The sequence below is a fragment of the Sphaerulina musiva genome (assembly GCF_000320565.1).
Source record: "Sphaerulina musiva SO2202 unplaced genomic scaffold SEPMUscaffold_3, whole genome shotgun sequence".
In the NCBI taxonomy this organism is placed as follows: domain Eukaryota; kingdom Fungi; phylum Ascomycota; class Dothideomycetes; order Mycosphaerellales; family Mycosphaerellaceae; genus Sphaerulina; species Sphaerulina musiva.
In genome coordinates this window covers 534,058-555,551 of record NW_016017385.1, presented here as the reverse complement: position 1 = coordinate 555,551, position 21,494 = coordinate 534,058, and the positions used below count along the sequence as shown (strand labels likewise).

Below are 21,494 nucleotides of genomic sequence, written 5' to 3'. Positions count from 1 at the left end.
GCGAGCAACACTACCTAACGGAGGTACTGTGGTACCGCTGCGTAGTCAGCATCAGCGCAGTGAAACTATCCCGTCTTCGCCTGTCCACCTCCACCACCACCACCACCACCTCTATTCACACTCCTGCTATTGTCTGCCTTCTGGTATTGTCGGCATCACTCATAGACCGTTTACAAGACGGCTTCCGCTCGTACAAGTCATCATAACCTCGCATCGTGGTCGTCCGCTTCTCCCCATTCGTCACCGTGACCCGATAGTCTCGATTTCAGCCTCTTTGTACAACAATCTTGACGTGGCCGTCACCATCTACAGCTCATCGCAGTCCTGTCAGCGAAGATCCGTCGGCACTGTGTAGTGACCTAGCTTGGACGAACGTCCTTCAGCGCATCCCCAGAACCGCTCTCCCGCAAATTCGGCGCGATGGCAGATCTCGACGAAGAGCTTTTGGGCCTGGTCGGCGACGACGATAGTGGTGACGAGGGAAGTCTCGACGACTTGGAGCGACCGGAGCAGGCGGAGCTCGGCGATATTTCTGGTGGTGAGGAGCCGCAGCCCAGCGTTGAGCAGGTGGACGATGTGCCTGAGAGGAGGAAAGGAGTCGCACAAAAAGTGAGAGCCAAGCGGGGAAAGCGGAAGGTCAGGCAACAGAGTGAAGACGAGGATGACGATCGGTAAGTAATTCCACCTGCAGCTTTACACTCCACTTCTCGACACCCACTCTGCTCGGCCTGCTAGAGAACGCAGCCGCACGTTCATCATCCTCAACAACAAGAACAACTGCCATCCGTCGACATGTTGTCTGCACGCATTGCTGACCAGAAGGCTTGCAGCTCTGCAACTCCTGGTTCACCCGAATCCGTTGTCCAAGACGACGAGGCCGATGCGCCCGGAGAGGAAGAGGAGGAGATTGAACCATTGTACCCGCTCGAAGGCAAATACAAGTCGGAGGACGATCGCCATTACGTCGAGGGTTTGTCAGAGATTCAACGAGAGGAGCTCCTCGCGCAACGTGCGGAACTGGTGACCCGACGTACGCAGGACCAGCTGCTGAAGAAGGCTCTGGCTAGCAGCAGTGCCGCCAACAAGCAGAAAAGAAAGGCTGCTGCGGCAGATCTAGAGGACAACAACAGACGCACTACTCGACCGAAGACGGAAAAGCAGACTGCTTTGGATACCTACCGGAAAGCGCGAGAAGAGAAGGGCGCACAGCGAGACCGAATCGCGAGCGCTCGCGACCGTAGAGACGAGCGCTCTCCGTCTTCCCATGGTTCGGAAAGAGATGCCGATGGAGAGAGTGAGGTTGAGTGGGCGGCGGAGCCGGAGCGTAAGGACGAGCCACCAGCAGAGATTACGGACTTCAATTACGCAAGAATGGGCCGTTCGGGCTTTGCCAAGGTCTGCTTCTATCCAGGATTCGAGGAGGCCATCATGGGTAGCTTTGCAAGAGTTGCGATAGGACCTAACCGGGAGACGGGCCAGAGCATGTACCGCATGTGCCAAATCAAAGGCTTCACCGAAGGCAAACCTTACCAGATGGCGAACTCGGTTGGCAAGCCTTTTACAACCGATCAGTATGCGATTGTTGCACAAGGCAGTGCCGAGAAGCCATGGCCCTTCTCCGCCTGTTCCGATGGGAGGTTCACAGATGCCGAGTACGTTCGTTTCATGGATACATTGCGGAAGGAGAGCATTAAGGTACCATCACGACGGTTCTTGCACAAGAAAGTGGCCGAAATCAAAGGCCTGCTCGACATGCAGTTCACCGAGGAAATGTTGAACCAGAAGTTCAGCAAGCAAAGAGCGATTCAGCTCAAGTACGATCCGGTCCATCAGGCCAAACTGAAGCGCAAGGACATTCAGAGACGTCGCGCGGAAGCGGAGCAGAACATGGACGAAGAGGAGATGGCCAGATGTGATGCCGAACTGGAGGCTCTCGAGAACGGAGCCGCTAACGGCGGACCGAAGACTGCACCAAAGGTCAAGGCCAAGGACCATGCCAGCCCTGCGAAACCGGTGGCGCAGCATGAGAGTCTTGCCATTCTCAACCGGCAAAACCGCGCTAAGAACCAGCACGAAGTCAGACAGGCTTTGATCAAGGAGCGAGCAAAGATTGAGAAAGCGCGAAGAGATGCACATGACAAGAAGACTGCCGAAGTTCGGGCGGCAGTGCATGCAAAGGCCCACAGTCGGGCTTTGCAGCACAACAAGGAGCTGTTTGGTGAAGACACGCCTGGCACGAGCCGCGCCGGCACACCTGCCAACGGTACCAACCCGCCCAAGAAGCGCGCTGACATGGGACTCAACGGAGTCAAAGGCCCCATTGGCGCACTGAAGAAGAAGAACATGGACGACGAGGTCATCAGTGGTCTCGACTTGGACATTGATATTGAGATCTGAAGTCTTTGCAGATGATGTGGTCTTTGTACGAATAGAGAGAGAGAGAGAGAGAGAGAGAGAGAGAGCGAGAGCATCGGAAGCAGGGATTGCATGCATTTGATGGGGAAAGTACTGAGCGTTATCAGCGAGCGAAAAGCGAGTAAACCAACCAGGCAGATATAAAACTGAAAAGCGGGCAGTAGGAATGAGTCTTGATCTCCCAAGACACCATTATGAAACCCTTTTCTATTCTATGAGGTTTTACTATGAACGCACAAGGCAATCCCGCCGAGTACAAACCCCATTCCAATCCACGTATCTGCGAATCCAAAAAGTCAGCCAATCTTCGTCCCCCGTTGCAGCTTGCACCTCTCTCATCATAGCAAATACATCGTGTAACCGAACGAAAGTCTTGCAGTTGACTTCCACCTCCTCCTGTCCAGCGGATACATGTATGGAAGGTATGGAAGGTATGTGAAGGTAGGTATGTAACTTACCTCTTGAAATCACCTTTCCATCCGCCCACCATTCCCCCAACACTGTAAATAAAAATGCCAAAGAGTTTGTAATGGGTACCGTTAAACTCAATTCTGTTCCAGATTGTCCCGTAATCAGTCAGTTGTAGTTTTGTCAAAATTTTAGTCCAGCAAGAGACTTTTTTGTTTTTTGTTGTGTTTGTCTCAACAAACTCGCCGCCGCCGCCGCTGCCGAAAGAGAAAAAGAGTAACAACAGAGGGGATATAAAAGAAAAAAAAGAAGAAAATAATAACATACCAGCCTGCCCAATCAACAAAAAAAACCATACACTCCCCGTGACATTCAAGAGTAACGGAATCGCATATTTGGGATTCTGCAGTAAATCTTTCACTGCGTACCAAATTGCTAGAAGTTTTCTTTTTGGCCAAGAGGAGATATTCTTGTTATTTGAATTCGAGTTCGAATGCGGTTGTTGGGATTTTTGAGAGTCTCGAAGGACTGCGGCTTTGCGCATAAAGGGGGTTGTCTATTGGAAAACAGGGAAAATAAAAGCGAGGTGGGATTGTTAGGGAATTGTTCTTTTGGAGGATTTATTTGATTTTATTTTTTGGGGGGAAACTGACCAGTCCCCAGCACATGCCGACCATGAGGAATCCGATTACCCAGCGCCATATTGAGGGGGAGGGAGGTGGGGTTGTGGGGGAGGAGTCGGGATCCATTTTTGTTGATATGGATGAGTGAGGCGATTTGAGACCTGTAGTGGAATATGGTTGATGATAGTAGAGTTGTACTGTATAGTTGATCTTTCAAGATGCGTGCTCGCTCAAACCAGGGGATGGGATGTAGTTGAATATCCTTGGCGGCGAGAGTCAAGGGACAGGACGATCTGAAAGGACGATTCGGAAATGACTAAGCACGTGTGGTAGGCATCCGGATGACTAAGCTTCGGCGCGGATCAACGTAAGCTCCGGCTGAATATTACTTATATATATATATATTAACTACCTACGTAAAGCACTATTCAACACTATATAATCTACTACTTTACGGCCTACAAAGCGCGTTTAACGACCCCTAGTTCCGTTACTCTTAGTCTCGACTGCACGGGGCCCGTTACTCTTAGTTTCGACTATAGGGGGCCCGTTATATAACCCTAAGTCGTTAGATTTACTACGTATAATACTGCGGCCGCGGCCTCGGCCGTACGGCTATCTACGTCTACGTCTACGTCTACGGCTATAGCTACGTACTAGCTTAGTAGTATTAACCGCTGCTAACTTATTACTTTCGGCTGTCTATAGTACGTCGGCTACAATAGTACGCTGCTAAGCCGCGAATTCGGAGCGTAACGCGACGGTAGTAGCCTTCTTAGCTAATACTATATCTTTACTAGCTACCTCTATACTCGTTATAAGCCTATTAGTCGTCTTATTACTACGCTTCGGCAACTGCGGCTATAGTAGATACTAAGCCGGCTTTATAGATACCGTAAATAGAATCGCTTCCGGTAGTAAACGGTCGCGTTAAGTAGCCTATATACCGGTTAAGTAAACGGCTTCGAACGCTTCGAGCTTGTCTACGTAGGTATTATAGTCCGTAGCCTATAGTAATAGTAAGCAACTTAACTAGCGTAGTATAGAAACCTATATACGATTATAACTGTCCGCGCGTTATAGTAATGCCTCCTATAGTCTATCCGTCGCGGCGTCGTATTGATTCTACTAGTTCGGTATCTACTAGACAGCGTTACTAGCGTAAACGGAACGATTGTACATAAAGTAACGAGGATATAGTATACTACGAGCAATCGCCTTCCGTTTAATTACTATAGGTAGTAGTATATAAGTATATAGCAGTCTGTATTGTTTAACTTTACTACAATCTGTATAGTAATCGCGTATCGGATACGGCTCTGCCGTTACTACCGAGCGCGTATAATTAGCCTTGTCTACTATACGTTTAATACCGAGAGCGTTATACTATAAAACTAGTAGCCTGTCGATTGTCTATATCGTTACTTAGCTATTGAGTTACGCGAAATAACCGAGATTATTAGCCGCTACGGCCTATAGGGGTAATCTAATATACGTGTTTTCTTCTAACCGTTCCAAATTATTAAACAGCTTATCTAGATACTGCTTAATACCTTTAACGCACTGTTCTAGTAATAAGTACGGCGGCAGATACCCCTTTATACTACGATTGCTGCCTTCCGCGCGCTATAACGAGCGAGCTCTATTATTCGGTAAATACTTAACATAATACGTTACTAGTCGCTGCTTAATAACGACGTAGGTATTACAGAAATATTCGGTATCCTCTATAGTCAATCCGTCGAGAATAGCCGCCTCGAGTTTATCGGCGGCTTCGGCTGTATCCGCTTGCAGCTACGGCTATATAAGCGCTTTTAATTCCGTCTTCTACTCGGTAGTATAGCCTAGTTTGCGAGCTCGAATACGTCTTAGCGCGTCGATTCGTACGGTCGATTCGTCGTTAGTAGCTATAATAGTAGCTTAGCGTACCTTACTATCGGCGGCCTCGGTACGTACTACGTATACGGTACCCTTGTCGATACGCTTGTAAAGGTTTTAAGCCGCGTACTATTAACAGAATTGCTAAATATAGCGCTGAAATAGTAACTCTAGAATAGCCGTAATAAGGCCGGCTCCGGTATCTAAGATAATTACTTTATTAAGTCGATAGTTACGTAGATAGTTGTTAAATACGACAAGTAGTATAAACAGCTAATCCTCTTTACTCTCTAACTTTATTAGTAAATAATATATCGGAAATAACCGTCCGGTATTAGTAACCCCTATAAATACGCCGAGTAATAGACCGGTACGATTAGTGCTAAACATAGCGTCTATCTAGAAGCTATAATCTAGTACGAATCGCGTAGTAAAGCGCGCTATACGTTGCTACTAGTAAACAAGCTGCTTAAGTAATACCCGTATAGTACTACTAGTCTATAGATTAGTAGTAAACGACTAACGGCCTTTATATTCGAATCCGGAAGTAACGAGAATGCTAAGCAATACGTTAATAACGGTGTCGGCGTCGCCGGAGCTACTGAACGTATTACTCTTAGCTAGGTTATAGTAACGTTTGCGATTGAGTTAGAGTTCGTAAAGCGAGAGCTATCGGTATATAGTACTGTATAATTCGTTCGTAAGTCGATACTACGCGGCCTACGCTACGGCTTTACCGAAGCTAGATATACGTATCTCGTAGACAGCGTAAACGGACGGATTTAGCGCTAATTCGTATATATAGTCGAGTGAATTAACAATTAGCTACTACTGTTTAACCGTCGTACCTTGCCTTACTTATATGTAACCTAGTCGGCAGTTCTAACTATACCCCCGCTATCGTACGTTTCTCGCGTTACGGACGCGTAGAGTAAGTAATTCGTCGTCGCTGTTACCTATATAATCGTCGAAACCGTCGTTGTTTCTAGTAATAGTTCTATAGTAAATACACTTATATATAGCTCGGTTAACATTACTAGACGTATAGACAACCGCAAATCCTTTACTAAACGCGTAATCCTATAGCCTAGCCTTATAATAGTCCGGATTTCGGAATATCTTACTAGTGCGTAGATACTTATAATAGCGTAGATCTATAGTGTCGATAAACTCGCGGACAGCCGGCATATAGCTCTCGGCAAGTAGTAAATACGGAATCTACGTCGGATAGGGCCGCGGTACCGGCAGTTCTACGTAGAAGACGGATAGTAAGTAAAACTTAACCTTCTTACTACTACGTCCTTATAAAAGGATAAGATATATAGGCTGAAGTATCTATTAGAAAAGTACTACTCGAATCGCTTAGGAGAAGGATAGGAATACGTCTTCTCCTTCTATTTATAAGTGTATTCTTAGAGTACCCGGAGTCTCGGGCCTCTTGGGTCTGATTTGGAATATCTCGATTTAAGATCTCTTATTCTGACTCTTCCTAAACTATCTTAAGTTAGCTCTAGCGGTAAAGGTTTGGTATAAACCTTCTTAAGTCGCGGTAACCCGTTCTAGCCCGTCTTAGGTATTTCCGGGCTATTCCGGGTCTATCCTAAGATATCTGTATCGCTGTCTAGTCTAAATCCTAATATTGCCCCCCCCTTTTTTACAGTTGTCCTCGACTATATAGGCCCCTATTTTTATCTCTTTGTTCCTAGAACAATAAGGCATTAAGTAAATAAACCTATAGAAAGTAATAGATCGCATTCGTCCGCCCTAGAATCTAATAGAGCCTGTTCCGGCGAATACCTTTTTTTAGCGTAGAAAAGGGCGTCTTTTTCCTAATAGTTTCCTCGTCCGTCTACTAACCTCGCCGCCTTTTTCCAAAATTTGTAAGTAAATCAATTTTCTCTACCCCCTATTCTAGTAGTTCCTCCTAGGGTAACCGAAGCTCTCCGGCCTATTCTAGGGCATTCTTAGCTAACTCGGGTATTAGTCTACTATTCTGACTCGTTCCGTTATAGCTACCGCCTCTTTGCCTAATAGTAATCCTTATATAAACTATATTAGCGTCCTCGCCGCGGCCCTAGATATAGAGGTCGTAGACACTCTACGAAACCTCTATCTGTTCCTACGTCCCTTTATAGGGACCGGTTAGACCTAACTCGACAATGTTCTCTATACTCTTTAAGACCCTAGTCCTGTATCCTACTAGAAATACGCTACCCGGTCCGGCTATTGTTTCTAGGTATCGTTCTAGCCTATTCTAGGGCGTCCTAGCCTAGACCGGTCCTAACTGTATTATAGGTTCCTATAATATTCCGAGATAGTATCGAATTTATTAATAGCCTCCGTCGCTTGAATAATTAGGCCGATACCTCCCCCGCCGATCGCTAGGCTAACGTAGTTAATACTAGGACGGTTGTAGACGCCTTTTATAAGACGTTAAAAGGGTAGGTACCCTATAACTGCCCTATTCTAGGCTATTCTGAAGTATTGCTAACTAAGTCTAGCAAATTTCCCGTATTTTAGGGAGTTAATTACCTATACGTCTATCTCGGCGGTCCCTAGATAGATAAGTCTAGCCCCTAGATAGATCCCGCCGTTGCCCGCTATAGAGCGGACCTAGAGAGGGAGGCCCTTAGTACTAAGGGCACCCTAAAGAAGAAGAAGGTTACGTCTATATTCGTATAGCCGGATTAGGTACCCCCTCGGTCCTGTCTAGAGCAGGCTAATACTACTATCTGTAACTTGTATAAGTATATTAACTATATAAATCGAGCTTTAGTATATTTCCTCCCTTCTAGCCTATTCTAGGCCATTCTGACTCGTTATAGCGTAAGTATTATACTAAGACCCCTCTCCGCTAGGATCTCCGCAAATTGCGCCTACTAAAGGTTACGTAGGCGATAAAGCGTACCGGCTTGAAGGCCGACGACTCCGAAGGCGACGATTCGGCCGAAGGTAATAATAACGATAAAGATAACGACGATTCTTCGTAGGTAGATAGGTATAATTAGGGCATTCTAGGCCGTTATAGGCTATTTCGGGGATGTTTTAGGTGTTTATAGATAATACCCCCTCTATTTGTATAGTTCTTCGCAACAATGCTTCTTTCTCTATAATTAACCTTTAAGGTGTTTCCTTATATATACTATATAACTATTCCTATATATTTCTGCCCTAAGGCGCCCTAGTTCTATAGGATTTCCGCTTTGATGTCTTGATATATAACCTTTCGGACGTATTCTGCCCCTTCGCCTCCCGGTTTATATAGGTTTAGTATACCTTTATTACTACGGGGCTAATATTGCTTACTAGTTCCTAGGAGTTATCCTCTTCTCTATATCCCTTCTATAAAACTAGGTACGCCTATCGTCCCTGTCTGTCTACCTTCTGTCCCTTAATCCTATCTACCTCGTAGACTTCGGGGTCGTCTATCTTAAACGATTTCGGGTTATTCTAGTCCCTCTTAGTATATTCTGCCTCGATATAGTCCTCTAGTATACTAACGTAGAAGGTCAGATAGACTTTTATATCCTCGGGTAGCTTCAAGGTATATACTGCATCGTTAACTACGTAGATAACTTCGAATAGTCCGATAAACTTGTAATCTAGCTTCTTAGAGTCCCTTACCGTAGCTAAGTTCTTTATAGACAGGTATACCTTATCTCTAATTACGTACTTCTTTGCCTTACGCCCCTTGTTATAGTATTTAGCTTAACTCCGTTTAGCTTTTACGAGTCTTTCCTAGAGGGTTTTCTAAAGGCTAATCATTTTGTCGGCTAAGTCCTCCGCCCTCGGGGCATTCCCTCTATTCTAGACTATATCGGGCTATCTTGCTCGGACTAGGTCTCTAATATTATAGATTTAGAACGGGGTTGCGCCGGTAGAGGCGTATTAGCTGTCGTTATAGGCGAACTCCGCAATATTAAGTAGCCTTGCCTAATTGTCTTGTTCGTAGTTATAGTAGGCGCGGAGGTACTGCTCTATAGTCTAGTTCTATCGTTCTATCTGCCTATCTATCTATAGGTAGAACGCGGTGCTTAAGCCCCTTCGTATACCTAGATAGTAGCAGAATATACTCTAGAATTTTGAGGTAAACAGCGTTCCCCGGTCCGTTACTATCGATACCGGGATGCCGTATAGATAGAAGATATCTCGTAGAAAGAGGTCTACTAGATCTTCGGCCGTTATATCCTTCCGATATAGGGTATAATAGGCTATCTTAGAGTATCTGTCTATTACTACGTAGATACAGTCGTAGGTATAGCCTATAAAGGTAGATAGGGGAAGGTCTATAACGAAGTCTATAGTCAAGTCCTCCTATAGAGCACTCGAGGCGTCTTCGGCGGCTAATAGGCCGTATAGTTTGTACCTCCTCGGTTTTACCCTAGTATACGTCGTATAGCTTAAAGTATAGTCTTTCGTATAGCTCCGGACTTTAGGCTACTAGAATCTCCTTAGTACGAGTTCGATCGTCCGTTAGAAGCCGAAGTAACCTACTATTAGGTTATCGTAGTACTCCTAGAGTATCTCGAGCCTTAATAGTCCTTTTAGAATAAAGATACGGCCGTCCTAACTCTATAGGCCGTCCTCGTACGCCTATCTCTAAATCTATATAGATAGAGTTTCTAGACCTTTAGCTTTCGCGACCTTCCCTATCGTCTTATCTATAGGAGTATCTTCTCGGATCTTTTCGACTAGGCTCTGATTTATCTCTACCTATAGGTCGTATCTATAGCCCGAGGCGTTACTAGCTACTGCTCTAACCGCTATTATAGCCCGGACCGGACCCTCTTAGCCGGTAGTAGGCCCTTCCGGGTCGATTTGCCGCTATAGTATCTTTAATACGATAGAGGAGTCTTCCTAGTTCAACTATCGCCTAGAGTAGTCGGGGTCTATATAGTCTAGACGTCTACTTGTACTATCCGCTACTCCGTTAAGGCTCCCGGCCCTATAGACTACCCTAAAGTCTATAGTAGCGAGCTATTCCGCCTATCTTACCTACCTCCGGGAGAGGGTCTTAGTCGTTATAAACTATTATAGGTTATAGTAGTCGGTTATTAACTTAACCTAGTACTACGCCCTCTCTAGATAGTGTCTCTATACCTTAAAGCATTCTACGATAGTAAGGAGTTCCCTATTATAGGTATCGTAGTTCTTTTCTACCGTAACTATCTTACGAGAGAAGAAGGCTACCGGGAACTATTGTATCTTGCCCTAGAACTCGTATTGCTATATTATAACGTCTAAGATTATATAGCCGGATACGTCCGTTTCTACTTAGATAGCCTATAATAGGTCGAAATGCTTTAGAATTAGTACTAAGCAGAATGCCTGTTTTAGTTTAAGGAATAATTACTTAGCCTCCGGAGGCAGATTGATCTTTATAGACTCTTTATTCCGTTGTTTCTACCCTCCCTTTACTATATCGCCTTTTCTCTCTATCAATCGATTTAGGGGAGCTACGATTCGGGAGAAGTACTATATAAACTGTCGATAATAATTAGCGAACCTAATAAAGATCCGAATATCCCTTACAGACTCTGGTTCTAGCTAATCCCGGACTATAGCGATCCGTTCTAGCTCTATCTCGACCCCTCTTAGGCTAACTAGGTACCCTAAGAACCTAACTTAGTCCCTATAGAAGTTATACTTAGTTATTTTAGCGTAGAGTTTAGCTTTCTATAGCCGCTCGAGGACCGTTACTATATCTCTAATATAGTCCTCCTTATTTTAGGAGTAAATAAGGATATTATCGAGGTAGACTATATAAATAATATCGATTAGGTCCTTTAGTATATCGTTTATATACCCTTAGAACGTACCCGGGGCATTAGTAAGCCCGAAAGATATAACGGTATACTCGAAGTAGCTATATCTAGTCCGGAATATAGTCTTCTACTTATTGCCCTCCTTGATTCTAAGTCGGTAGTACGCGTCTCTTATATTAAGCTTAGTAAAGATCTTTGCTCTAGACAATTAGTCTAGAGATTCTTAAATTAATAGCAAAGGGTATCTGTTCTTAACCGTTACGGCGTTTAGTCTACGGTAATCGATATAGAGCCTAAGTCCTCCGTCCTTCTTCTTTGCAAAGAGGATACCTGCGCTAGTAGGGGATCGAGAAGGCCTAATCTAGCCCCTATCTAAGTATTCTTTAAGGTAGTTTCTAAGAACCTCTAATTCTGTCTTAGAGAGGTTGTATAGAGGCCCCTATAGGGGTATCTTGCCTTCTTCTAGCTCGATCCCGAGCTTAAATAGCCTATAATCGGCTAGAATAGAGGTATCTTTACTAGAGAATATAGAGGCGTACTATCGATATACCTCGGGGAGCCCCTCTAGGTCTTTATTCGTCCTGTTAATAAGCGATAGGGATATTGTATAAAGGACCGTACTAGAGTCTACGAGCTCTACGCGTATTCGTTCTAGGCCGATTATCGCTACTTTAGACTATTTGTATCTATTCTTCTTCTTCTAGGACAGTACCTTAGTTAAGAAGTTTACCGAGGGGTTCTATTATTCTAGCTACGGTATACTAAGGATTATCTCGAATCTATAGATCCTTTTAATAGTAATATAGGCAGTTCCGCCCCGTTTCGCTCCGTTACTAGCCGAAACTTTAAAGGGGACCTTTACGTATCCCGAGACTACGAGAGCTTAGCTATTCAAGGTCTTATACCTTGCCGAAGCCCCTCGTTCTAGAGTATAGCCTATTTCTTTAGCTACTACTCCGTCTAGAAAGTTTATCTAGGTACTATAGTCTACTAGAGCGTAGATATTCCGCCGCCCTATCGGGCCCTCTAGGGTTACTTTAACCCTAATTAAATTATATAGCTCTAGCTTTGTCGCCTACCGGCCGTATAGCTCTGCTAGCCTTCGTTGCTCCTCTATATATATTACTTATCCCGCTACCCGGAGTACTAGGGGGCGGGGCTAGCTTTTAGGGACCCCTTGTTCTTCTAAATTGCCTTATTAGAGCATTCCGGGCGTTTATAGCCCGTCTCGCCGTATCCGTAGTACCTAGGTAGGGGTCTAGTATCCTCCGGTCGGCTTAGTCGCCCTATTAACGGAAGTTAGCTCGTTTTGGAGTAGCTTTAGAATCTCTTTGTATAGCTAGCGGTTTCGTTAGTAGTATCGGACCGTCCGCGTTTGTTATTACGTTTGTCCTTTTAGCGATAGTCTCTTTCGGCCTAGATAGCCCTCTAGTAGATATTTGCTACTTCCTTAAGGGCTATAACGGTCGCGAAAGTAGTAAGGTTAATATTAATCCGATACTTAATCCTTCTATCTAGGGTACTCTTGAATTCTATAATCTTAGTTTGTTCGTCTTTAGTTCCTAGCTCGTCCTAGTATTCTTTTAGGTCGGTTAAGAGCTCTATTAGGATTCGAAGGTTCTATTTAATAGATTTAATCGCGTCGTAGGCGATTTGTCGTCTTTCCTAGGGCGTACCTATTGTATTAAGTATATATTCCTTAAAGTCGGACTAGGAAGAGGCGTTATAGGCCGGTTAGGATCGGAGTAAGTCTATAAACCGGTTCTATTAGGACCTTTGTTTAGTCGCTATCTATTCTTCTCCGAGTTTAATCTTAGTCTAGACGTCTATATAGTAAGCTAGGGCCCTTCGGAAGATTCGTTCGCAGTCGTCTCGCTATTCGATCTAGTCGCGTCTATTCTTTCCTTCGAATATATAAGGGTTCTATAGCTTAGGAATAAATTAGGCCAACGATAGGCTAGGATAGCCTAGGATAGGGTCGAGTCTATCGGTTAGGAGGACTCCGGTTAGAGTTTAGATTATCGCGTCGGATTATTTAAGTTACTAGAGCAACTTAGCGCGTTCCTCTCTAGCTTAGTTTACTCGAAGGAGTTGTTAGGCCTTTATAGACTCTACTTCTTCGGCTTCTAGCTAAAGTACGACGTCTACTTCTATTAGAGTACTAGTTGCTACCGAATCCTAGGTACTCGATCCTAAGTATATAGTATTCTTTAGACCTATATTTAGAGATACTTCGTTATACGATAAAGAAGCGATTCGTATATAAAAGGATAAGATGTATAGGCTAAAGTATCTATTAGAAAAGTACTACTCGAATCGCTTAGAAGAAGGATAGGAATACGTCTTCTCCCTCTGTTTATAAGTATATTCTTAGAGTACCCGGAGTCTCGGGCCTCTCGGGTCTAATTTGGAATATCTCGATTTAAGATCTCTTATTCTAACTCTTCCTAAACTATCTTAAGTTAGCCCTAGTAGTAAAGGTTTGGTATAAACCTTCTTAAGTCGCGGTAACCCGTTCTAGCCCGTCTTAGGTATTTCCGGGCTATTCCGGGTCTGTTCTAAGATGTCTGTATCGCTGTCTAGTCTAGATCCTAATAGTCCTTTGTCGACGGTTACTTCTACGGCGGCCGGCTCCGGCTGCTACTATAAGGCAGGGTGTTCAGATAGCAATAACTTAGCGCCGGCGTTACCGGCGTTGTCGTCGACTAAAGTATCGTCGATTGTAATAGTATTAGAGGTATACTTACCTTAGTATAGCTATATCTATATACTAATCGGATCGTCCGGCGCGTCCGGCGTAGGTAACTTATTAAGTATACTAGTGTTATTCTACGCTAGATCGTAACTGTCCTCCTCTTAATTAGTAGGTCGATTAGAGAATAGCTCTTCTAATATCTTAATATAGCGGAAGCCGCTCGGTAGTGTCTTAAATAGTAAAGATAGATCTAGTAGCCGGAAGCTCGTATTAGTATTGTTGTCGTCGACAAATAAGATATTATTCGGGCCGTTCGGGTCGTTTGTAGCCGTCGTTTCGTAGTTCGTTATAGTACTTATAAGCTAAGAGCCGTATCTCGCGCGTTTGTAGGCCGAATCTAGTAATTTTTGCAGTATAGTATTAGTATAAGTATATAGAAGCAATTGGAGAGGTATATATATACGTATCGGTACGTCGAAGTAAAGATATTCGGTATTGTAGATATCGTAGGTATCGTAGGAAAAGTCTGTATAGCAAGTAAGGTCAACCGGAACTACGTTACTCCGCGCCGAGCTATAAGTCACACGCTGCGCTGTAACTTATACGTGCTTAGTCATCCGGATGCCCACCACACGTGCTTAGTCATTCCGAATCGTCCTTTGAGATCGTCCTGTCCCTTGACTCTCGCTCCTTGGCGCGCTATGTAGCCGGGTCGGCGGAATGATTATCCTTTGTATAGGTAGTACATACATGAGGTGTAGGTACATGTATGGCATGTGGAACTTATTGAAGACTTGTCTGACTTCTAGGTTGCTGTATGTGTCTCTGATATCGAGAAGGCAACGTCGAGATGAATTATGAACAGGTACCAATAATATGCCATGAAAAGCACGATTCGATGCATGTTTCCTACTCACATGCGTGAGAAACTTTGGTTATGTCCCATGCTACATCTATGCCATACTAGGTACTTCGTTAATCTGAAGGCCGATTCCCTTTCTCGATACAGAGAACAGATTCACCGGAGAATTGTATGCCCTGGACATGGGCCTTCGTACCCCCATACGAAGCTCTGCCTGACGTCTCTGCATCATTCGGTTCTGACGTCTATGTGCTACTCCCCGTGAGCATGACTGAAGTTTGTTATGGTTTTGCGACGGAGAGAAATCATTGACAGGTGCCGCAGGCCATGTTCACCGCGAATTCTGCGCGGACACCCTAGACATGTTCTTGACGACAATGGTCGTAATGTAAGTATTGTGTGAGCACTTAGGACTATCCTGCTGCAGTGGAGCAGCAATGCATCGAAGATAGGTCGGTCAGTCCATGTAGACCTCATTTTTCAGATTTCTTAGGTTTTGCAGGAAGCCGTATCCACTTCCCCCTTCACTAGGCGTTTGAATAGCACTGGCGTTACCATACCTCATATCATGGCCCCGTGCAGGTGATACTCCAGGCTTCCGACTCGCCGCAGCGGTCCTCTCCAGTGCCTTCTGCTTGTCGTCCACCAATTTCTGCAATGAATCAACCAGCCTATTTCGCGCCTTCTCTTCAGCGGTACCTTTGAAGACTTCAGCCAATTCTCGCAGCTCAGCGACTCGTGCATTCGCAGCTTCAAGACCTTCAGTCCCAGCAGCGAGTAGGTCTTCGATCTCGCTGCGTAGCTTCTCCATATATTCCTTGCCCTTCTCCTCACGGCTCCTGCTATCATCGCTGCTTTCAGGACCCGATACGGATATCAGCGAGGACGCCAAGGATGTTTCCGAGGGCGCCAGTGGCCACTGCATTGCTGAGCCGAATGTCTTGATGACTGTATCGAGGCGCTCACGGACGGTAGTCAAGTTGCGCAGTTTCTCGAGGAACTCAGGCTCTGCAGAAGCGCCAAAGGCCTGCTCTGTGTTTGATCCATCCTTCGGCGCATCTGCAGTCGCTGCCATTGACTCCTGTGGCTCTTCACTTGCTGCGCTCCCATCCTGTTTTTTGCTCGGCACAAACGCCTCAATGTCCTTCTTCAGGCTGGTCTCAAGCGTGTCTGTGAGACCCAACGTCTCTCCTCTTAGCACTTCGACTTCGTATGCCAACCTGCTGCCACTTCTGATGATCTCGTCCGTCAATTGCGTTAGTGTGCCGGAAAGCCGCACAGTTTGAGCATTGAGCTGGGCCAGGAGAGTCTGCAATTGTGATGAAAGCTCTGGCAAAGGCACTGCTCTGCTGCCTCTCTGCAGCGAGGAGGACAGCGACAGGGTGGGCAGTGTACTGTTCAAGTAGTCGACCGGATCGAAGTCGGGCTGAAGGAATGGCTGAACGCTGCTGTCGGCGACGTGAGCTGACTTGGCTTGGACCTTGCCCGCCGGCGACCTGATGGAAGGAATGGCCATGACAACATCACACCGTGCCACCAAGAGAGTATCCGGTCGATTTCAGGTACATGTCTGTTGTCTGTAGGAGGTAGGAGGTATTCCACTGCAACAATCATCCCCGTCCCGTCACGACCGAGACAGCGCCCGGCTCGGGACTACGGGTACAGGCGATCGACGGCAGTAACACGCGAGACCCACACGAGACCCACATGCATCATCCCGACAAGCGCGTCCCCAGGCAACAACGCGCGCCGCGCCTTCTTCTTCACGTCTTCTTCCTCTTCTTCTTCTTCTGGTTCCTTCTGGCACTTCATCACGCTTTGGCTCATACTGCGGCCACCTTTCACTTTGTGGACTGTGCCGGTAAGGAGGTAACGATAGTAGCAGCGACGGTGACAGCGACAGTGACAACGACGGTGACAGCGACAGTGACAGCGACAGCAACAGTAAGGTAGACAGACACTGCCACTTCACTTCACTTCATTTCACCTCGTCGCCAAGCCTAGTCGCTCTCCCGCTCTCTCGCTCACACACAAACACGCACACACACACTCACACACACACACTCACAATCACACTCACACTCACCACCCCAGCACACAAACACACTCACACACACCATTATTCACGCGGTAGGCCGTCTTCATCTAAACGACCTGAGACTTCTGCACTGCACGCGCCAGCCCCACAGGCGCTTGGCTGCAGTGTCACGAACCTCGTCTTCGTGAAAGAAAGACACTCTGAGACAGCAGCACTTCACTCCGCCCTCTAGATACTTCTTGCATCTGCCGCCTCGCCGCTGCTTTTGTTTGCCAGTCCACTTCCCCGACAGTCTACAGATACACTTTGCGCTGTCCACACGCCACAGCCACAACACAGCTTACCAACAGCACTTTGCTCACTTCAACAAGTTCTACAACCTTCAGACATGACACGAAGCCAATTCCTCGATGATATCAGCACTGCTCGCGCGGGTCCTCTGCCTCTTGGTGTGATTGATGTCAAAGCTGGCGACGATGATGGCGAAGTCAAGTTCGCCTTTGTCGGACACCCCGCGCCCTTCAAGAACGGTTCTGTCACTGTCACGGCCTCGATCCAAGACCTCGGCACTTATCCCAAGTCGCATGAGTACTTCATTTTTTGTGGAGATAATGCTCCGCGCGACATGAGCGATACTCTCGCCCCCGTCGGCGGAATCAACAAGAAAATCAACAAGAAGCCTGTCCTAGAAATGCTTTACATCATGTCCGCTGCGCTGCGGAGAGTGCAACCCGACCGTGACGGCGACGTGCAGATGCTGAGCGAAGAGGACGAAGATGAGGCCGAGCATGATGAAGAGGATGACGATGCGGAAGAGGAAGAGGATGACGATGGAAACGAGGACGACGACTCAGGTCATGGGCTCTTGGTGGCACACACTGTCAACAACGAACCCAGACTTGCTACCCGTGCAGCAATGTTCAGCACGCGGTCGACATCCGATCGAGCCTTCAGACAGCGCATTCGATCAGATCTCCGGTCCGTCAAATCTGCCGGTTTCAGGGTCGGGCAACTCGGCCACTTACTCACAGCCGGCTCTGGCTATGTCGTCGTCTCCATTCGCATTGCCAAGCTTGGCATTTCAGAGGAAGCGATGCAGGCATGGCAGGTTCAGTCGACTGAGTACTTGACCTTGCTAATTCAGTACCGAAACGGCTACAAGACCAACGAGCAAATTTCAAGCATGGACAGTGCTCGACTGTTGCCGAACGTCGGAATTCGCATTGTCATTGGCAAGCTACCAAAACCGACGCTTCAAGAGGTCATCGATGTTTTCACGAGTGCACGAAACGAGAAGCATCACAGCAGGACCGATGGGCCAGCCGTGGGGGATGCCAATAACGAAGCCTCCTCAATACGTGGTTCCTTCATCTCAAAGCCATTGGATGCGCTCCTAGATGATCGTCTAGTCAGCATCTTGCGTTTTCGCAGTCTCGGCATGAGTCGTCGCGGAGCGGAAGAACACTTCTTGGCATGTCGGTAAGTATATCATCCACCTGCCCCCCGTGATGCAGGAGGTAGTGAGCTCGCTTTCGAGAACAGTGCTGGTCACTTCCAAGCTGGGCAAATTGAAACAGAGGAATACGCTGACACTAGACTCAGCAGGTCAACTGGGCCAGCAGAAAATCCCGTCATTGCTGACGCTCGCGTCTTCGAGAAAGAAGTTGTCAGTGCTGCCCTACCGCACATTGTACGTGCCGATCACTACGAAACTGCACCCGACCAATCGAAAGTTTCGTTCCCGCTACTCGCCATGCAGTTTGTGCTACGCCACTTTGTAAGTTGTCTCTCACTAGCTCGCTTAGACTCGGTCGTGGAGCATAAAACCAGCCATTGCGGGATGGTGAACAAATTCTTTTTGACACACCTGCTGATCGAATCCTACCTCTTATAGGTGCGCTGCACTGAGTTCTGCATGGTCTGCCATCGGAAGCTGGAATCTGACGTTGAAGCCATTAAGCCATACGTGTGCGACAATCCGCTGTGTTTGTATCAGTACATGACTCTGGGTTTTGGTCCGAGCATTGAGCACGAGGTGATTGCGCAGCCATATGTCGTCGACCTGCTGGTTTCTTTTTGCTACAACAGCGCAGCTGGTCTAAAACTGCACGACTTCCCCGATGGGCTCTCTTTGGTCGTTCCGCCCATCCGTTCTTCGAAGTACAATCCAGCCGGTAGCAACGCTGCAACTGCTCGCAAGGCGCCCAAACACGCTCGAACTGCAGACGTCGGAACCCGCGACAAGTTCCCGACCTTCGACGTGAAGTATCTGCAGGGCAAGGGCGAGCTCATCTTCGCAAAGGGAGACCCAGAAGAGTGTCCAGTCCGCTGCGGCCAATGGATCGTGCTGACCAGCTCTGCGATAACTGCCCAAGATTTACACTGCCGTGTTGCTGGTACCACGTTCTTCCCTACCATTTCCATCGACAATCCGGTAAGTGAAAATGGGCTCGGATAGAGGTCTTGATCTCGGCATCCCGCTCTGGCTCGCTCGTGCTAGGGCGGGAAGCTTACGCTCACCCTCAACCTGTTATCTGCGATACGTGCTTACCTTCGCCGCCTTAGGTTGTTGTGCCACAACAAGCAGCTCCATACAGCCTAGCAAGCACTCCAGCTGCCAGCCCTGACGTTGTCGACGCTAGCTTCCAAATGTATTCGCAAGATTTCGACAAGCTCAGTACTGAAGCCAAGTGTCTGGCCATCGGTAGGCTCCTAGATACATTGCCAACGGTCAACGAAATGAGGCACTATCTTGAGAAGCGACACTCTGCTAGCCTGCAGGGCTGGACTGAGCGCATCTCCCCTTCTGCCGTGAGCTTACTCCGCTGGATCATTGCAAGCAACCGAGCTTGTATCATGCAAGTAGACGGGAACGCTCCTCCTGAAGGTGAGAGTGCCGCGACCGCTTCCCAAGCTCCATCTGTGTTCGGCAAGACCCATGAGCGTTGCCACGGTATGAAAGGCTATATGCAATTTCGCTTCGCCATGGGCGCACCCGACAAGGAGCAACGGTTCATCACCGAAGTTCGCAAGACTACGACACGTCTCAGCTTGATACACCCCACGATATTCGCTTGGCACGGCTCTTCGCTAGCAAATTGGCACATGATCATTCGAGAAGGCTTGCACTACAACAACGTGGCGAATGGTCGTGCTTACGGCGATGGCGTCTACCATGCTAGGGACGCAACCACTAGTACAGGTTACTGCAAGCCAGGCAAGCATGGCGGTGCTGGTGTGCGTGGCGTCTGGCCGAGCAGTATTCTGAATATTTCTTCGGCGTTGGCTTTGAACGAGATTGTTAATGCTCCGAAGGAATTTCAAGCAAACACTCCTTACTACGTGGTCAAGCAACTCGATTGGATTCAGACACGATACCTGTTCGTTCAGGTCAATCCCAAGACGGACGATGTCATGATTGGTCCCGAGGTAAGTCCTCTCCGATCCCTCACTATGCTCAAGCCCATTACCGCGACGAGCTCGAGAAAAGATACATTCAAGCAACATCATGGTTTCGAAGAGACTTGCTTACATCTTCTAGGTCGTCCCCAGGCACGTTCACCCTCAGGATCCTGCTCATACCCCGCGAGGTATATCTGCGACTGATGGTCTCATCATTCCAGCATCCGCAATCAAGTCGGGAAAGAGAGCCGCAACACCCTCACCACACATCGATCCGTTGCCGTTCAAGAAAAAGTTGAAGCTCTCTGGAGGTGGAGCTGCCAGTGACCCCGTGGTCATCGCTGATGAAGATGACAATGGAAGTATCGCGACTGATGACGAGGATCGTGACCTCCTGGTCGACGAGCCGGGAGAGCTCCCACAGACTGATTTCGTCCCGGGCAGTTTGAAGTTCGATACGCTCCCGATCATGCCAGTAAGCAAAGAACAGGTACAAGAGCAAACTTTGCTCTCGAAGTTCCTTGAAGCTGGCCCTTCCCACTCCCCCAACAGAGACACTTGCTTATCTTTCTCTAGCTGCCCACTTACGCCACTTCCGCGGCCACCAAACGCCTCATGCAGGATCTTCGCTCACTCCAGAAGTTGCAAGACTCTACTCCTCTGGCCGAGCTTGGCTGGTATATCGACACTGAAAAGATTGAGAACGCTTACCAGTGGATCGTGGAGCTACATTCCTTCCACACCTTCGAGTACCAAGGCAAAAAGCTACCACTATCCGAAGATATGAAGAAGAAGGGCATCACGAGCGTTGTCCTTGAAGTTCGTTTCAACAAGGACTATCCATTTTCGCCTCCATACGTCCGCGTAATTCGGCCCCAGTTTCTCAGTTTCGCTGCCGGCGGTGGTGGACATATTGTCATTGGAGGTGCCATCTGCATGGAGCTACTGACCAACACTGGCTGGTTAAGCACGTCTTCAATGGAGGCGGTGTTGATGCAGATCCGTTTGGCCATCGCAAGTGAGCCGTACGCTCGCCTAGGCCCCCATGCAAACCGCGACTATGGCGCCGCGGAGGGAGCTGAAGGCTACCTTCGAGCATGTCGCACACACGGTTGGCAGGTGCCTCCTGGTTTCAGGGAAATGGCTTACAGTGGCTCTTCTCACTAGGAGCGTGACGACAGTGTTCTCCCAGACGAGTAATGGTCTCGACACTATGTGCAGGGTTTTAGCGCGGCGCTGGGGAAATAACATGGAAGCCACATGCTGCCGTCAATGATTGTACACGCTTTAGAATAAAGTAATAGCAACCTTCAACCGCTGTAGAAGTCTCTATCCTCAAGGTCATGATGCACCTTGTGCTTCGCGAATTTCATACTATGCTCGATCGAGTCTTTGAGAAGTTATAATT

General features: G+C 47.3%; 4 protein-coding genes across 4 annotated transcripts; 2 read left to right on the top strand and 2 right to left on the bottom strand.

The window, feature by feature from the left end:
• Positions 1–145: 145 nt before the first annotated feature.
• On the top strand, positions 146–2,468 carry SEPMUDRAFT_131859 (plus-3-domain-containing protein). The gene is made up of 2 exons (XM_016902454.1): positions 146–671; positions 831–2,468. The coding sequence occupies exons 1-2, from the start codon at positions 421–423 to the stop codon at positions 2,395–2,397; spliced, it is 1,818 nt and encodes a 605-aa protein (XP_016762248.1). The 5' UTR covers positions 146–420; the 3' UTR covers positions 2,398–2,468.
• Positions 2,469–2,627: 159 nt separating this feature from the next.
• SEPMUDRAFT_139948 (uncharacterized protein) lies at positions 2,628–3,572 on the bottom strand (the record flags this gene model as incomplete). Its single annotated transcript, XM_016902918.1, has 4 exons — positions 2,628–2,695; positions 2,874–2,966; positions 3,151–3,379; positions 3,477–3,572. The coding sequence occupies 4 exons, from the start codon at positions 3,570–3,572 to the stop codon at positions 2,628–2,630; spliced, it is 486 nt and encodes a 161-aa protein (XP_016762247.1).
• An 8,794-nt stretch (positions 3,573–12,366) lies between these two features.
• On the bottom strand, positions 12,367–16,162 carry SEPMUDRAFT_131858 (uncharacterized protein; the record flags this gene model as incomplete). Its single annotated transcript, XM_016902453.1, has 2 exons — positions 12,367–12,375; positions 15,119–16,162. The coding sequence occupies 2 exons, from the start codon at positions 16,160–16,162 to the stop codon at positions 12,367–12,369; spliced, it is 1,053 nt and encodes a 350-aa protein (XP_016762246.1).
• Positions 16,163–17,072: 910 nt separating this feature from the next.
• Positions 17,073–21,253, top strand: SEPMUDRAFT_62203 (uncharacterized protein; the record flags this gene model as incomplete). Its single annotated transcript, XM_016909590.1, has 7 exons — positions 17,073–17,564; positions 17,643–18,163; positions 18,290–18,461; positions 18,579–19,118; positions 19,250–20,113; positions 20,226–20,561; positions 20,663–21,253. The coding sequence occupies 7 exons, from the start codon at positions 17,073–17,075 to the stop codon at positions 21,251–21,253; spliced, it is 3,516 nt and encodes a 1,171-aa protein (XP_016762245.1).
• Positions 21,254–21,494: the final 241 nt, after the last annotated feature.